The sequence below is a fragment of the Xenopus laevis genome, chromosome 7L (genome assembly GCF_017654675.1).
Source record: "Xenopus laevis strain J_2021 chromosome 7L, Xenopus_laevis_v10.1, whole genome shotgun sequence".
Taxonomy (NCBI): Eukaryota; Metazoa; Chordata; class Amphibia; order Anura; family Pipidae; genus Xenopus; species Xenopus laevis.
In genome coordinates, this window is record NC_054383.1 from 36,071,035 (window position 1) to 36,089,490 (window position 18,456).

The 18,456-nt window shown below is 39.4% G+C and overlaps 1 protein-coding gene across 1 annotated transcript in view; it reads right to left on the reverse strand.

Annotated features, from left to right (window-relative positions):
* Nucleotides 1–15,568, reverse strand: part of LOC121395461 (ankyrin repeat domain-containing protein 11-like) — a 32,760-nt gene extending 17,192 nt beyond the window's left edge. Inside the window, exons 1-17 of the mRNA XM_041569025.1 lie at nucleotides 15,394–15,568; nucleotides 15,024–15,128; nucleotides 14,829–14,909; nucleotides 14,613–14,684; nucleotides 14,423–14,488; nucleotides 14,209–14,280; nucleotides 13,714–13,785; nucleotides 13,066–13,116; nucleotides 12,261–12,308; nucleotides 11,752–11,811; nucleotides 11,484–11,540; nucleotides 11,300–11,377; nucleotides 11,116–11,193; nucleotides 10,962–11,009; nucleotides 10,203–10,343; nucleotides 9,626–9,682; nucleotides 9,238–9,283 (exon numbers count right to left, since the gene is read on the reverse strand). Coding sequence (XP_041424959.1) covers nucleotides 9,238–9,283; nucleotides 9,626–9,682; nucleotides 10,203–10,343; nucleotides 10,962–11,009; nucleotides 11,116–11,193; nucleotides 11,300–11,377; nucleotides 11,484–11,540; nucleotides 11,752–11,811; nucleotides 12,261–12,308; nucleotides 13,066–13,116; nucleotides 13,714–13,785; nucleotides 14,209–14,280; nucleotides 14,423–14,488; nucleotides 14,613–14,684; nucleotides 14,829–14,909; nucleotides 15,024–15,128; nucleotides 15,394–15,439 — 1,178 coding nt within the window. The 5' untranslated portion in view covers nucleotides 15,440–15,568. The remainder of the gene's footprint in view (nucleotides 1–9,237; nucleotides 9,284–9,625; nucleotides 9,683–10,202; nucleotides 10,344–10,961; nucleotides 11,010–11,115; nucleotides 11,194–11,299; nucleotides 11,378–11,483; nucleotides 11,541–11,751; nucleotides 11,812–12,260; nucleotides 12,309–13,065; nucleotides 13,117–13,713; nucleotides 13,786–14,208; nucleotides 14,281–14,422; nucleotides 14,489–14,612; nucleotides 14,685–14,828; nucleotides 14,910–15,023; nucleotides 15,129–15,393) is intronic.
* Nucleotides 15,569–18,456: the final 2,888 nt, after the last annotated feature.

An 18,456-nucleotide genomic window follows, 5' to 3' on the forward strand; every position in this document is an offset into this window, starting at 1 on the left:
AAAATCTCTTCTAAAGCAATCAGTAGCCGCTACAGTCCTCTCCCAGCGGCAGCCCTTTCAACCTACAGTCTCTCCAGCTCCAGGGATGCCTCTGCTTCCCATACAACACCTGATGGGGCAGAGGTTATGTTAGCTACCCGAGCCTTGCGATTTCCACGGAAAAAGCTCCGGACCGGGCAGATTTACAGCTTGCTTTGCCTCCCACTCTCAAAACAGCTTCGTTTTCTTCTTCACACTTCAGTCCTCTTGAGCAACAAGACATGCTCAGCAGTCAAGGCAATGGGAAGGAATTCCAGCTATTTGTACATTGCAGTTCATAGCAAAGTTACTGCTAGGTGGGCAGCTGTATGAGTGGAGTTACCCTAGTGGCACATGACAGGTAAGGGAAAGCTAAGTAACCCTGTCTCTACAATACTGGCCCACTCATTCAGTTATTTAAACATTCATTCAGCAGAGAAAGTCCTAGAATTCTCTAGTGATAAATGTTAAATAACTGAATGAGTGGGCCAGTAGCCCAGGTTCATCGCTAAATAACAAGTCATTAATTGCAGTTAGGTAGTTCTGCTCAATAAGAAAGTCTGAGAATCTCATGAATGGTTTCAGCCAACCCCCCCCCCCAACAAAACCTTATTCACTGTGTTACAGAATTTAGCATTTGTTTTGGGTGAAAATAACAGAGCTCCTTAGTTGTAGTAATTCACATAATTTTAGCACATCATCTAACTAACTACCTAACTAACTTGAGGACATTACTGGCTACACTGAAGCCTCCAATTGTGACTCCCAGTTGCATCAGCAAGTGTACTGACTTTGGTCTAACTAAAATAAAATAAAAAAATAAAAATGTGTATAAAAGTTTGTGTCAGTGTTACTATGGTGGGTTTTTTTTTTAACCTCTTAGGGGTAGTACACATTTAAGATAACTTTACTATGTATAGAATGGACAATTTCTTAGCATTGTTTCAACTGGGTCTTTTTTATATTTTGTATAGTTTTCAAATTACTAATCCTACATTTAGCCCAATTGGACAAGCTTAAATGAAGCAAAAATTAATGAAGTTGAATTGAATCCTTTATAAAAAAAAAAGCATGTTACAGGGACAAGAATTATGTTATGCTTTTGTATTTATAACTAATAATTTTAATTTAATATTGTCACGGCCATTCCAGTTTTTTAATATAAAAAATGCTAAATTTTGATAATTTTGTGGGTGCTATTGGAGGGCCCCAAAAGTGGGACAGGGCAACTCTTAATGACAATTAGTTTCTCTTTACTTGAGGAGTTAATAATTATTTACCACACAAATCAGCCCCTGACAAGTTCCTGCATGATGCCACCCAGAACGGTACATAACACTGTCCCTAACCATTAAATGCTTAGATGCCAATGCCCCTACGCAAAGCAGATGTAGATGCTTTACCCTGCCCAGCAGTGTGTGTGTATTGTAGTCCCAGCTACTCTGCCTGGGACTGGAACCTTCCCCCCTTTCTCCTCCACTCCTCTGTAGCCTCACTCTACAGCCAGAGAGAGGAAGACAGAATTTGGAGGAAGTTGTGCTGATGTGAGCGCAGAAGAAGTCTCCTGCACAGACTGACTCTCACTGGACGTTTACCTCGTATCATGTGGGCAGCACTGGCAGCAGGCGTCTCTCTCTGCAGAGTCTCCTGAGACGTCCAACGCTGTTCTCCCCAGCCCCAAGTCTCCACCAGAGGGCTAGGCCAGTCTGACTCAGCCAAGCCAGAGGAAAAGCCGAGGGGAAAGGGGCTGCTGGGCAGCACAGCTCTAGTGACGGTCCACACTCTCACACCCAGTCTCCACACAGGCCAGCCAATCGAGCGGGGGGCGGGGCGTGCCGGCACAGCAAGCAGCAGTCTCTTCCCTCTCCAGGGAGCTGCACCTGCAATCATTTTTAGAATTGATGCGGGCCATTTAAAATGACACCCCTTGCATGTTTTACAGTGAGTGTGTGAATGAGGCTGCAACTTAATAAGGGTTTGGGCACAGCCAGATCGCATCTCCCTGGTAAAACCCCTCTCTGTCGGTACCGACATGGCCACCCCCCTCTCAGACTTCCGAAGCAGATCGAGTCAGGCATAGCCTACTCACCTAGTGATAGACCGGAACGTGGTCCACCGAGGACTATTATTTCGCACCTAGCGCACACGGTCTGTGATCCACTACGAGAAGGACCCATAAATCAGGGGTCAGGCCACCATTTAACTTACTCGCAGTATCCACAATACCTGCCTCCTCCCTGGCATCTAAATCGTATATGTCGGAGGCGTGGCGCGGCTAGGCATGACGTGACGTCACGCCCTCCTCTCAAGTTCCAGCCCTCTGCTCTGAATCTGATTGCCAACCCAAGTCGTTTCCTCCTCTCCGCCCCTTTTAAGAACGTGTTGTGTTCCTATTCCTGGGCTTGGGCTGGCTGGCGGCCTACGTCCACGTGCAGCAATGCGTGCTACTATTTGGGGCGGGCATTGGGGGTTTTTTCCACAGTCGCAACGCGCGGCACCTATTAAAACTAGCCCAAAACTAGCCATCTGGCGGGTTTGGCTTGGAAAACCCCCCACCACGCTTAAAAAAACGCCAATTTGGCGTGGGAAACAAGCGCAGGTTAAAGTTTCTGTCCTACAGCTGCAGCCAATGCAATGACTGTCAGTCAGCGCTGAGTGAGGCCAAACAGCAGGTTAGCTGCAACAGGCCTGGGCCGTAGACGGCTTGTTTTCTGTTGTAGAAATCAGCTGACTTGGTCTTAAAGGACAGAGTGGGAAGTCTTGTGCTCTCGGCAGTTTGTGTTGCTTATGTAAGGATTTCTCGTGATAAACTCTGTTGTCTCCGCTTCAGCTTTGGTTCAAGACTTGGAGAAGGATAGAGGCGATATATAGATTATAATAAAATTTTTATTAGATACTACTTCATGCTATACATCATGGATGTTTCCCAATCAGGTGCCCTCCGCCTCTTGTTTTACCTGACACTCAAGATCAAGCATTCTGAGTTAGGTCTAATTTAATGATTCAGCAGATAATGTGAAGATTGTTTCATGTTCAATATTCCCTGAATTTATTTAACCCCCCCCCCCAACCCTTAAGCTATGACCTCTCTGGCTCTTTCTGATTTTTCCATCGGGTCTCCCTCCCCCGATTTTGTTCATTCTGTGTCTTCTCTCTCTTTTCTCGATTTTTTTCATCTGGTCTGTCTCTCCCTCCCCCAATTTCTCACATCTGCGTTCTTTCTGCTTTTCTCCGGTTTTATCCATCGTCTCTCTCTTGCTTGCTTCTGTTTTTCCATCTCCATCTCTCTCTCTCTCTCTCTACCCTCCCAATGTCTCCATCTGTGTCTCTCTGCTTTCTCCATTTTTTTCATCTGTTCTCTCCCTCCCCCAATTTTCCATCTGCTTTTGTCTTTCTCTGCTTTCTCTGATTTTTCCATCTCCATCTTGATTTCTCCTCTCCCTCCCCAATTTTAAATCAGTCTCTCTGTCTCCCTCCCCGAGTTTATTCAATCAGTGTCTCTCGGCTGCTTTCTCCGATTTTTTTCCATCTGTTTCTCTCGGCTGTCTCCAACTTTTTTACATCTCCATCTGTCTCTGGTCTCCCTTCCCGATTTTTTCCTATCCTGATCCCTATTAAGCAGCAGTCCTGTCCTTCTTGTATGGCACTGAGATTCTAGCTATCGTGTATACAGATACATTCTGTCCCAGTGGTCGGCCACATATCCTATCTGATCCCTATTGATAAACAGCGTCCTTCCTGCTTTATGGCAGCTGAGATCTATGGCAGATTGCTCACCTTGCCTCATGGCCCATGGGCGTAAGCTACAGAGGAAGCAGGACCCTGTGGCCTGCAGGGCGGCCAGAGGTATAGGGGGCCCATGAGGTCAATTCAAATATACTGGTAAAACAGGGCAACCTTTGGATATGTGGGGCCTAAAATTAACTTTGCTGTGGCCCAGTAATAACTAGTTATTCCATTGCTCATGGCAGGGAAACGGCCCTGCCTTTATATAGAGTTTGACCTGTGGGTTTTTCCTCCTAAAGCTGCCACCCTAGACCCATCAATCCTGCCTTGTCACATAACATAAGACTATTGGAGAGGATCCTCAGACTGTAGGAATTGTGTTGTAGAAATGCTTGCCTTGTATCTGGCAGGGTTTTCTAAGACAGTTGGGCAATAAAGAACGGCCTTACTTGCCTTCAAGGCCTGGATTTGTGTTGCGGCCCAAAGAAACATGGGCCTACGGCGCAAGATTTAAGGGGCAGCATGGCAGCCCAGTTGGAATCTAGAAGCAACTTAGAATGCAACAGGAGTCAGATGGGGGGCCCGGGGCCCACCTAGGGACTGCTGTCCGGGGCCCCCCTAGTGTGACGCCACAGGCGTCGCTCAAATCTAATTAATATAGAGAGGGTTCTGGCCCTGACGGTGGGGCCCATGCAGGGGCGGGGACCCCCTTAGGTTCGACACTGGGATGCATATTTCCTGTACACATAATCCCCAGTACTCTCGGCGCATCTGCACAGTTCACATGCAATTTATATGAAAAAAATATTTTTACATGCATCAAGTTTGACGTGCGTCAAATTTTTTTCTTGCGCAGCAGATTTTTCACTGGCAAATTTTATTGCCGCAGTTCTACAACTTAGTTTGCGGTTGGTGAAATTGGAAATATTGCCTGAATCCATGCCGGGACATATTGATTCACCATCATAGTCAGCAGTAGTCAGTCTCCAAACAATCCTTCCTTCTTTTGGCCGTTACCCTTAATCACCTTAAATGAGGTATTCCTGGGGATGAGTTAATAGGGCAAAATGTAAAAATTAGTGCACAACTGGCATGTAAACAACTAAGCAATCTTAATTTGTACTGCTTAAATATAAAATATACAGTATTCCTAAACTCAAATCCCAGTAATGACTTTCATTTTGCCCCAGTATTATCCCAGGAAATAACCACAACAGTTAATAGTGCTTTGCTCCAGCAGAATTCTTGCATGGAATCCCTTTTTCAAAAGAGCAAATGGATTTTTTTATATTTAATTTTGAAATCTTACATAGGGCTTAGACATGTCTCCCAGGTGTCCCCGTCATAAAGTGCAGTTAAAGCCTGTGACTTGTGCTCTTGATAAACTTCCAGTTCACTCTTTACTGGCTGTACCTGCAAGTTGGAGTGATATCCCCCCCCCAGCAGCCATTCAACAGAACATATGGGAAGGTAACGAGATAGCCGCTCCATAAGGGATACAGCTGGCTCGGTAGATATAAAGAACAGCAGTGGGGGATGTGTTTACTGGGTAGTTTACGCATTGTGCTAAAATTGGGAAGTGCCTCACAAGGAAACTTCTGGGCGACTTCGGAAATGAAAAGCAATACCGAATGCCTATCCCCCAGCGTTTTTCATTCTAGCAGGTGGGAGCAGCAGAGGCAGTTCAGGGAGATTACGTCACCACCCAGAAAGGAGATTTGTTCGTGTCCGACGACTAACCCCCCCAATCTGCCTTGTGTCCTGACCCTAAATCAATTTCCTCTTCTCTCTGCGGTACTGTGGTTGAAGGAGGTGAACGAATGTAGAGTCTGAGTCTCCAGTGTGATCAAAGCTGTGATTTACAGGTGTGAACAAAACAGGGATCTTATAGCCGATCGGAGGTGGAAATTCAGGGCCAGTAATCTCAGTACAGCACAATGTAAATTGCTACACAACGTACGACACAGCAGCCGACTTTAATGGGGCCATACCAGGGGTCAGTTGGATAGCATTGTCTAAGTGCACTGACCTTGTTCCAAAGACAGCCTCATTTGCATTGAAACAACAAGGTTTAATGCAGAGACACGACTCTCAGAATCGGGGGGAGATTTGTCACACAGCACTTGCGATCGCTTCGTTTTTCGAGTCGCCAAAAGTTTCCACGGAAAACAAAGTGCTCCGGTGCTATCCCAACTGGGGCAGGATTTACAAAGGCCGATGGGGAAGGCCCAGGGAAAGCAGTTCGGGGGGATTAAGTTGACCACAAGAGTAGGAGATTTGACGCTGCGGCGATTATCTCCCCAAATCTGAGCGTGTGTTCTCTGCCCTAATATGTAAAAGGTTCACACCTAGACATTTGTTGTAGGAAGGGTAAGAGAATAGTGTATGGCGAATCTGTCTTGATTCGCTTTGCCGCAAAATTCACAAAACGGCGTAAAAAATGCAAAACAGTGAAAATTTGCAAAAGCATTTATGTAAATGGGCGTCAAAATAATTTTTGTGCAGAAAACAATTTTGACCCGAGCTACAATGTTTTATACGCATGACTATGTTGTCCAAATGCCATTAAAGGGTTGTTCACCTTATGAGATAACAGTGATGATGTAGAGAGGATATTGTCTGAGACATTTGCAATTGGTTTTCATTTTTTTATTTTGCAGTTTTAAGTTATTTAGCTTTTTGATTCAGAAGCTCTCCAGTTTGCAGTTTCAGGCAATCTGGTTGCGGGTGGAGGGTCCTTATTCCCCTAGCAACCATGCACTGATTTGAGTATGAGACTATTGTATAAATAGGAGAGACCTGAATAGAAAGACGAGTTAAAAAGTAGCAACAACAATACACTTGTAGCCTTACAGAACATTTGTTTTAGATGGAGTCAATGATCCCTATTTGAAAGCTGGAAAGAGTCAGACTAAGAAAGCAAATAATTAAAAAATATAAACAAAATAATGAAGACCAATTGAAAGTTGTCCATTGGCCATTCTATAACATTCTTATGGTTATGGAGTGCTAATTCCTGTGTTCTTTACAAATGGGATCTGTAGCCTAATGGGTTAGGTATTGGTTTTTGAAACAGGGTCATGACTTCAAGACCTATAGCTAACTTTATGCAAAATGATTTACATACCCTAAAATTTCAAATTCAATATTATATGTCATTAAACATAAATATTAAACACTAAAGACTGTTTTATAGCATATAATATTGAATTTGAAATTTTAGGGAATGTTTCAAAAACCAATACCTAAACCATTAGGCTACAGAGCACAATGTAAGGCAATGTAGGAATTAGCACTCCATAACCATCTCAGAGTTGAACACAACCTAAGTGACAAAACGATTTTGCAAATCATCCAGACTGTGGCACACAATAGTAACAGAAGTTGGAGAATGTTTCGCCAAGTTTCCCAGACCGAAATCAATACATTTATGTGATTCCACTTTTCTGCATACGAAGCCATGTCAGTTCTTCCTATTAAGGGCTAAGTGTACCATGCGCCACCTGGTGTTCATTTTCAGTAATGCAGTTGAATGAAATTTTTTTTGTTCGTCAAGGCAACGTGAGGAACTGCATAATAGCGCACATAGCGCGTGTTTCCCATTTAGTTACAGCGCGCCAGACACACAAACCAGGCTGACTCTATCTGTATAGTACAGCTTCTTCTCTATGGTCAGTGAGCCCTAATGAACATTGTCTGTCACTTCAAACCTATTCTCCTTCATGACTTTTAGGAATTTTCTTCCCGACCCTAAGATGTTTTATATCTCCTATATCAATGAAATAATGATCTACTGACACTTCACACTAAAGTTCCCACTACCTCTGCAGTCACACTCCCGTCTCTTACACCTACAGCCACTACTCAACTAAAAAGAACAGTTTCAATAAACAAAAACATTTTATTAATGGGTTCTTAAAATGGACAAAATCGTCCTCTGCTCTTAGGCCGGCTCCATTTTTGATGATAAGATTTTTCAGGCCCTGCAACATTTTATTAATGCGTTTTTAAAGTGGATGAAATCGTCTTCTGCTCTTAGGCCGGCAAAATTTTTGCTGTTAAGATCTTTCAGGCCCTGCAACATTTTATCAATGCTTTCTTAATATGGATGAAAACTTCTTCTGCTCTTAGGCCGGCAACAATTTTTCCTGGTAAGATCTTTCAGGCCCTGCAACATTTTATCAATGCGTTCTTAATATGGATGAAAAATTCTTCTGCTCTTAGGCCGGCAACATTTTTGCTGTTAAGATCTTTCAGGCCATGCAACATTTTAATGCGTTCTTAATATGGACGAAATCGTCTTCTGCTCTTAGGCCGGCTCCATTTTTGCTGTTAAGATCTTTCAGGCCCTGTAACATTTTATTAATGCGTTCTTAATATGGATGAAATCGTCTTCTGCTCTTAGGCCGGCAACATTTTTCCTGGTAAGATCTTTCAGGCCCTGCAACATTTTATCAATGCGTTCATAATATGGACGAAAACTTCTTCTGCTCTTATGCCGGCTCCATTTTTGCAGGTAAGATCTTTTAGGCCCTGCAACTTTTATCAATGAATTCTTAATATGGACGAAATCGTGTTCTGCCTTAGGCTGGCTCCATTTTTGCTGGTAACATCTTTCAGGCCCTGCAACATAAAGTACATTGCTTATAGTAAATACAGACAACTTCAGGCATAATATTTATTAACTAAATGGTTGCTTCACATCTCCCATACTTCTTGTCTTCTTTTCACCCTCCCTTTATACCTCCACATAACAGTTCACAAACCCATATGTATTATAAGGAATAATGTTCCTCTTCTCCAAAAATATGATATAATATGGTAATATGATATATTGACATAAATATACTATATATTATTACAGAACCCTTTGGTGCCTTTGAATATCATAGAGGACACTTACTCATTTCTATTCTGACTTGAAAAGTTGGCTTGTTCCAAGTAAAGAATCCTAAAATGAAAAATAACAGTTAGGGCATAATACACATTCTAATAACTAGTCTGTTTTATTTCATATAATTCAGAAGAGGCATGAATATGTTGTTAAAAAATTTTGTCATGCGACTTACTAAAATTTGCGTACAGGTATGAGACCTATTATCCAGAATGCTTGGGACCCCAGGGTGTTCCAGATAATGGATCTTTCTATAATTTAGACCTTCATACCTTAAGTCTACTAGAAAATCATGTATTACATTAACATTAATTAAACCCAATAGGCTGGGTTTGCTTCCAATAAGGATTAATTATATCTTCATTTGGATCAAGTACAAGTTACTGTTTTATTATTACAGAGAAAAAGGAAATCATTTTAAAAAATTTGTATAAAATGGAGTCTATGGGAGATGGCTTTCCTGTAATTTGGAGCTTTCTAAGTAACAGGTTTTCAGATAACAGATCTGTATTATAAAAAATAATGAGGATCTTAATTGTCATTTTGGGGTTCTATTCCTTTAAAATAGATATAGACAAAAACATTGTACCATTGTTTACGCATGCTTGCTTGTCTTTCTTCCATCTGCCAGTGTGATTTCGAGGGCTGAGAAAGAAAGAAATTATAGTTTCAGTAAAAATCCCAAATAATGATAAAATGGGAATAAAGTTTATAACCATTCCATTGATCTAAACAAGGGTGTTGCCCTACTGTGTTAGATATAATCTGGTATTGTGTAAAGTAGATGCAATCATTAACATGGGGCTACATTTTCTGCCCTCTAGATTGCACTAAATATCTGCTATCCACATATAAAATTCAAGATATCAGGGGTTCCTAATATCATACTAATTTAAGTTTCACAGACCTACATATAGAACATTCATGGTAACTACTTCCTCTGCTTCACATTAACCCTTAAAACACAAAAAATGTAAAATGTCTCACCATGGTTCCAAGAATGTTGCCTCTCTCTCTTCCACTTTGGGGGGAAATCTTCAAAGGCTAAAAATCACAAGATAGTAATGTATTGTGAATACATGTTATTTCTGCATATAGCTTGATTTATGCACGTTGTGTCCAAGAACATTATAGTATCAACTGGTACAGGCATGGGAATTCTTGGGACCTGGGGTTTTGTGGATATATTATTATATAGCATGTTTTTCCATTCACCCTGCAGAGCTTACATTCCCATTACTCAATTAATAGTATATCCTCTCTAGGGCTTTATCAAGTTTATCTACCCCCTGTATTATTGGCTTGAACCTCATGCAAACACAGGGACAGCATATAATCCCTGTACAGAGAGTAGTAGTCAGTAGTTACATAGTCAGAGTCAAGACAAGGATTACAGCGCTGCAAGTCAACAATTCCAATCCCAATACCACCAGTTCCAACAGTTATGTGTATAGGACGGGGTCATAGAGCATTAACGTCCATAATATTGAAACGTCAAGCTTTCAAATGTTTTTAGATTCTTGAAAGAAAGTGAACTGTGAATTATTAACAGCCAACAACTTACTTATTTTTCTCCTTTTAGCCATCTCGCCTCTTTCATCCATTTTCTTTGGCATGCCGCCTCTTTCATTCATATTTTTAGGCCTTTTGCCTCTTTCGTCCTTTGTTTTAGGCATGCCGTCTCTTTCTTCTATATTGATGTTGTCTAGAAGACAAAGAAGATAAAATATATATATATATGTGTATTTAGAGAAATACAATGACCTATCTAAGATGAGCAATAGAGTAAAGCTTGAACTGCCACACACTCTAGGGTCACTATTATAAAAAGCTAATTTACATGAGTGTAATCATGCTTGGGCGCAAACCCCAAAAAACAAATGATAACATACAGACTACCTGCAGAAGATTTTAGGGATCAAACGCAGAACCCTCATATTTAGTAATAGCAATCAATGTGGTGCTATGTAGCAGTCAGTGTCATTGTTAACAGAATATCTTCTATAATATGATGTATTTTACAACTATGATGTCATTTACTATACAGAATGCAGTGTGCAAATAAAAATGCCACAATCGGCCACTTTTTTGCGATTTGCACACTGTGTTCTGCCTCAACGGAATGGCCACAGGCCTCAACACTCTGGTAAATATGGGGAGGGCACTTCTTTGCAGGACTGGATATACTTGTAACTACAGAATGATACTTGTATAAATCTATTAATCCCCAACTTTGTTACGTGGCAAGAGAAGGCCCTGACCTTAAAGTCAAGCTTAAAACAATCTAAATAGTAAAAAATGTAAAGACTAACGAAAAGCCTACCCATTTTTCTTTTTCTGTTCACAGGCCCATAGTCTGCTTTGGTGGTATCTAGTAGGAAAATATAGACATAATTAATTTAAAGAGCTCAATACACTTGGCATACAATATAAATATCAATATGTACATGGCAGGGTATAATAATGGTATAACTTACTAGCAGTTGGGCGACGTGACTCATCTTTTTTCCACCTTGGGGTGATATTGACAGGCCCATTGTCTGCTTTGGTGGTATCTAGTAGGAAAATATAGATATAATTAATTTAAAGAGCTCAGTACACTTGGCATACAATATAAATATCAATATGTACATGGAAGGGTATAATAATGGTATAACTTACTAGCAGTTGGGCGACGTGACTCATCTTTTTTCCACCTTGGGGTGACATTGACAGGCCCATTGTCTGCTTTGGTGGTATCTAGTAGGAAAATATAGATATAATTAATTTTATGAGCTCAATGTACTTGGCATATAATATAAATATCATTATGTACATGGAAGGGTATAATAATGGTATAACTTACCAGCAGTTGGGGGCTCTAACTCTCCTTCTTTCAAAGTTGGCATGACATTTTGTTTGACTGGATAAAAAGAAATATTTTTCATAAAAATCATAGGATAATGATAAAATTGGAATTATAGTTGTAAAGATAAGCATCTAACAGGGTATAGTGTCAATGGTATAGGCACATGGGCAGTGAATTTGAATGCAATTCCCATTACAGCTCACTGGGGTACCACAAGCCTACACTGACATTGTCCCTATAGACAGATCAATGAAATTCCACTTACCAAAAACAAAAGTTGGGCGCCGCAACTTGGGCTTCCACAGTCGAGTGGTGTTCTGCAAGACTGGGAAAACATATTTATTATAAAGATCATATTATAATGATAAACGAGAGAAATATTATTTTATATAAACACAACGTAATTTGTATTTCTTTCACCCTCATTCAGATTATCTGGCCAGGATCCCAGGACAACCAATCAGATCACTAGCAGCCAGTTGAAAAAGGATTGGTTGCTATGGGTTAATGCCAGGGTGCAAATGTGCCCAATATTAATTAATGACAAACATAGGGCCAAAAGCACTTGATGGAAGGGCAGCCTGGTGGCGCTTTAAGATGATATTTAGGGTATCTATCTGCTGTTTTTTTTAATTGGTAAAAGTGCAGATTATGGGATAATTAGGACTAATTGGACACTTCTGGATATTCTTGATATTCTTGTTATAAGGGAAAGGGGATGTGAAACTAAAAATTTCAAAACCCACATTTACATTTGAAAAAAATAAATCTTACTGATTGTTTTCTTTTCAACAGCCCCTTTGTCTTCTGATTTAGTGGAATCTAGAATGGAGAAATGTACAGAGATACTTTAACCTTTATAAGCTCAGCACATAAAATACAAAGAGGGTTATGAGATATAAGTATGAGATATTAGAAGCAAATATTACTCTAGTTCTTATCACCTATAGCAACCAATAAACAGGTTGAATTTACTTGTCACACGTTTACCAGAAAACATCTCCTTGGATGCTGTTGTTTACTGCACTTGTGCAAGCTTTGTGTCTTTTATTATATATGGGGGGGAATATAGATACATTTATATGAATATAAGGCCAATGATTTGAGAGGAAACTTCTTCCTGACCTTTCTCCACCTAATGTCCCAGACCCACTAGAGTCAGTTTAATTGTTGGCTTGAAGGGATGATTTTAAGGGACAAAGTTGAAAACAAGGAACAGGTTATATGAAAATGACGAGATAATGAAAAAAAGGGAATAAATGTTATTTATGTATTCGAATTCACTAAGCACTGTAATCTCATTCCATTTGAGTTTTCCAGTGCCCCACATTGGCTGGGGCAAGCGCATAAACAGTACAGAACTCTAAAATCACTAAAGTGCACAAGTGTCCCTACTAGAAGTCACACCAGGGACACCTGGGAAGAAGAAGAAGATGGTGGCCTAGCACTTAGTGAACATTAACTAAAGCTGATGTGCCAGCCAGGGGTAATAGGTAGGTGACTAAATTCACAGAAGTACTTAACAACTTGGCACCTCCCAGTAATAGTAATTATGAAAGTATTAATAGCCAACGCTTACCAGTGCTGCTTTTTGTTTGAAGGACATCTACTTTCTCCATATCGATGTTATCTAGAAGGTAGAAATGTATAAAAAGTCAATGCTGTTTAGAAGCTGAACACACATGACAAAAACTACCATCATACAATAAATACATACAGAATCAATAGTGTATATATAGAGAACCATGGGCAAGGGGGGGAAATGTAAACCCTATACTACAGACAGGGCGGTGCAAAACTTAGGGGTATATTTATCAAAGAGTGAAGTTAATAGTGAAGTTCCACCACTAGAGTGAAATTCCGCCACTTCCCATTCATTTCTATCGGGTTTTTAAAGGCGTATTAATCAAAGGGTGAAATTTCACTTTCACCCATTGATAAATACGCCTTTCAATATCCCATAGAAATGAATGGAGAGCTGGGGAATTTCACTCTGGTGGCGGAACTTCACTCTTTGATAAATTTACCCCTTTGACACAACCCCATATGCATAGGCCCCAATACATGTAACTATTTCAATAAATGGCATTTGAATAGTCCAAAAGTACAAATGAACCCACAGAACTCTTTCCTCATCAACTGGATCGTATGCTAAAGGATTAGACGAGCAAAGCACAATACATTAAATTATGTTTGGCTTTTTCTTATTTTTAATAAAGATTCATACCTGTCTCAACTTCCTGCTCTTTTTCTTGAATCAGATCTTTAACAGATCCCGAGCTCCTAACTAAGGCTGGGTCTAAAAAAGAAAAAGTGAAAGAAAGGGTAAGTTCTCCTTATGTCTAACTATACCATTGTATAAAACATTTATATATACTTGTACAGGTATGGGACCTTATCCAGAACGCTCCGGACCTGGGGTGTTCCAGATAACGGATCTTTCTGTAATTCTGAACTTCATATATAAAGTCTACTAGAAAATCATGTGAACATTACATAAACCCAATAGGCTGGTTTTGCTTCCAATAAGGATTAATTATATCTCAGTTTGTATTAAGTGCAAGCTACAGATTTATTGTTACAGAGTAAAATGAAATCATTGTTAAAAATATGGATTATTTGGAAAAAATGGAGTCTGTGGGAGATGGACTTTCAATAATTTTTATCTTTCTGGATAACGGATCCTATACCTGTATATGTATAAATGTAGATATAATTATACCTGTTTTCTCATCATTCTCCTCCTCTTTCACTTTTAAATCTAGGAGATCCATTTCTGGTCTCTTGTCCTTTGCTGATAAAAAAAAGAGAGAAGGAAGGGTTGGTTTTCCTTTGATCTGACACCATATCAGCCACAGAGCCAAAAATAGTATTGAAACTGAAGCCATACAAATCTATACAAAGCTCTTTTCAGCAAATAATATTATGATTTCTACCTGATGATTCTCTTTCTGCCTTCTCTCCATCCCGAGACCTCCAAGACTTTATCAATGGGGCTTGATCTGTCAAGGAAAAGTTGAATAAAAGATTTTTAGTTGAATAAAAGTATGTTTATCTAAATTATTGGGGAAAAACTCTGGTTAAGAGATCCCATAATTGTATCTATAAATATAGATATAATTATACCTGAGTTTTTATCATTCTCCTCTTCTTGCACCTTCGAATTTGGGACATCAACTTTTGGTCTCCAGTCCTTTGCTGATAAAAAAAGGAGAAGGAAGTGTTAGCTTTCATTAGGTCTAACAGCATATCAGCCACAAAAGAAAAAGGAAAAAATCTTGAATATGAAGCCATACAAGTCTATACAAAGCACTTTTCAGCAAATAATATTATGATTTCTACCTGATGGTTCTATTCCTTTTGCCTCCTCTCCATTCTGAAGGTCCATCAGAGACCCCCAAGACCTCATCACTGGGGCTTGATCTGTTAAGGAAAAGTTGAATAAAAATTTTTTTAGTTGAATGAAAGTATGTTTATCTAAATTATGGGGGATAAGAGATCCCATACTTGTATATATAAATATAGATATAGTTATACCTAATGTATCATTGTCCCTCTCTTCCACCTCTGATGGTTCTTCTACCTCCTCTATGTCCCTAAGGTCCATCAGAGACCCCCAAGATCTCATCACTGGGGCCTGGTCTGTCAAGGAGAAATAGAGATACGGTTAGTCTTATCTGCCTTATAGTTAAAAAGAAGAGTCCTCAAACTGTACTTAAAGATACTTCTCTGTATAAAGAGCATACTAATACACAGGTTAGCCAAATGTTGCAAACTAGGGTTGAACCCTAAACTGGATGCTGGGTTTGGTGCATCCCTACTTCGAGAAGCCAATTTTTCTAAGACATTTTAATGATGTCATTGTATTATTCCAAAAATACCTTAAGTAACTAATAAAGTCCATTACCTAAATCTTTAAAATCCACAGTCTCCTCCTCAAGATTATACTCCATTCTCTTTCTAACATAGAAAAATAAAAGAAAGAATTTTTATTTGACAGTTATTAAATTCATACTTGTACTACACCATTATCTTATTTATGTACAGGTATGGCACCTGTTATCCAGAATGCACGGGAACTTCCCCATAAGGGTAAATATTAAATAAACCCAGTAGGTTTGTTTTGCCTCCAATAATGATTAATTGTATGTTCGTTGGGATCAAGTACAAGTTACTGTTTTATTATTAAAGGTATGGGACCTGTTATCTAGAATGCTTGGGACCTGAGGTTTTTTGGATAACAGATCTTTCTGTAATTTGGATCTTCACAACTTAAGTCTATTAGAAAATCACGTACACATTAAATAAACCCAATAGTCTGGTTTTGCTTCCAATAAGGATTAATTATATCTCAGTTGGGATCAAGTACAAGCTACATTTTTATTACAGAGAAAAAGGAAATCATTTTTAAATATTTGGAGTCTATGGGAAATAGCCTTTCCTTAATTTGGAACTTTCTGGATAATGAGTTTCTGGATACTGTACTGAGAAAAAGGAAATCATTTTTTAAATTAGGGAATTATTTGATTAAAATGTAGTCTATGGGAGGTGAGCTTCCTTTAATTTGAATCTTTCTGGATAACAGGTTTCAGGATAATGGATCCTATACCTGTACAATAAATAGGTTTATATATTGAACATACATTGAATTACATACATAGCAACCAATAACTGATACAAGAGGTGGGGGCCCTGCCAAAAGAGTTTACAATCTAGAAGGTGAAGGTGTTAAGACACAAGGTGTGGGAATAAAATCAAAAGTAAGTGAGATGTACCATGGAGTATTGCATATTTTAGATGAATGCCCAGCCATGTCTTTGGGGTCCTTTTGTCTTCAGACCCCATGTCTTAGGCTTGCATGGCCTGTCGTGCAACATCTTGAGCTTCACAAGTTGCCAGACTTTTGGATAGAGGATCAAGTGGTTCTCCGTTTTAACATTGGGATTGGCTGTTCAGCACCTCCCAACTAAACAGGGGCGCAACTACAGAGGAAGCAGACTCCATGGCTGCAGGGAACCCAGGAGGTAAATGGTCCCATGAGTCCCTAATTCATATATAATTTCAATAAAAACTAGTAAAACAGTTTGGGGACCTGAAAAATAATGTATGTGGGGCCCAGTAATATCTAGTTTAACCTCTGCAACTAAAGATCTTTTACTAAACTCGATCTCAATGTGACACCGTTGTGCTCAGGCAGAAAATAGCTCAAATGCCTCATTCCCTGTCATTGCCTCCCCCAGAGTTTTATGGCAAACATATTGCCTCAGGAAGCTCAGTTAGTGATGGTGAAAATCTTGAGCCATAGGCCTTAAATGGGTTGTTCAGCTTTTAGTATGATGTTGAGCTTGCTATTCTGAGTTCATTTGCAATTGGTTTTAATTTTTTATTAGTTATTGGTGTTTGGGTTATTTTGCTTTTTATTCAGTTGCTCTCTTCAGCAATCTGGTTGCTAGGTTCCAAATTACCCTAGCAACTATGCATTGATTTGAATAAGAGACCGAAATTTGAATAGGAGATGCCCTGAATAGAAAGATGAGCAATAAAAAGGAGGAATAACAATACATTTGTAGCCTTACAGAGCATTTGTTTTAGATGAGGTCCATGACCCCCACTAAAGGTTATGGTAAAGGTGAACTTCCCCTTTAAAAACATACTGGTATTTGCTACTTTAATGGGGCAGAAAAGCAATGATTACATACATTACTAATGTACAATAATTCTATATGCTGAGCAGCCAAAATGAACATGATCATGGGTAGGAAGCTGGAGGTTAATTGTATGTTTTATGTTTGGTGCAGCTAAATACATGCCCACCCCTAAACCTCATTGGTTATGTTCCCACCCGGGTATAAATGTACATGTCTATTGACTTGTTTGTTTTGTGTTTTGTGTGTGAGTGTCTATATCCATGCTGCTATCAACTGACACTCTCACTCAGGCCCATTGCTAAAGGCAGTTGGTTTAGCCGGTAGTAACTGTAAGAAGGGCAGCACATCTCTATACAGACTGTAATCTAGGGATCTGTTCTAATAAGAAGCACATCTATATTAAAGGTTTGTCTAGAACTCAGGCTGAATAACTCCCTTTCCCTCCAGTAAAGCCTGATGTCCTTATAAAAAGCCTGCTTGGCATACAGAGCAATAGGACAGGGCATTGCCTTTTTTCTTTCATAGTTCACAATTGTAACACATGAAAGTCCTTATTTCTCATGAAATCCACTGCTGAAGTGCAATAATAATGATATATTTAGCAGGGAGCACTAAGTGATAGTGATAGAGTGCCATGGCTACTTACAAATTGAAACAAAATTCTGATACTAATACTCAGACACTGAACCATGGAATAAGGGCTAAATATAGCGGTAGCTTGTCATACTATAGGATATAATATTGTACATAAACTTACCTGAAATCTCTCCGAAAAACAAATCTCTCTCTCTCCAAAAACAAATCTCTCTCCAAAAAAAATATATATCTCTTTCCAAAAAACAAATCTCTCTCTCTCTCTCCAAAAAACAAAAACAAATCTCTCTCTCTCCAAAAAACAAAAACAAATCTCTCTCTCTCCACACAACAAATCTCTCTCTCTCCACACAACAAATCTCTCACTCTCCACACAACAAATCTCTCTCTCTCCACACAACAAATCTCTCTCTCTCCAAACAACAAATCTCTCTCTCTCCACACAACAAATCTCTCTCTCTCCAAAATAGCTCTTAATGGAAATGAGCCTTACACAGCACAAGATGTTATTCTTATTATGATGTCATCGGTCATCAGCCAATAGCAACAGAGCAGATGACTCACAAAGGTGTTATCCTTATTGTGATGTCATCTGTCTTCAGAGAATAGCAACGGAACATTTTTATTTAAAATTTTAAGAAATGGTGGAATCCTATACATAGGCCCACAGTGCTGTGTTATTGGAGGGGTTGTATTTTATATATACTTTTGGCTAAATAGGAGGTAAA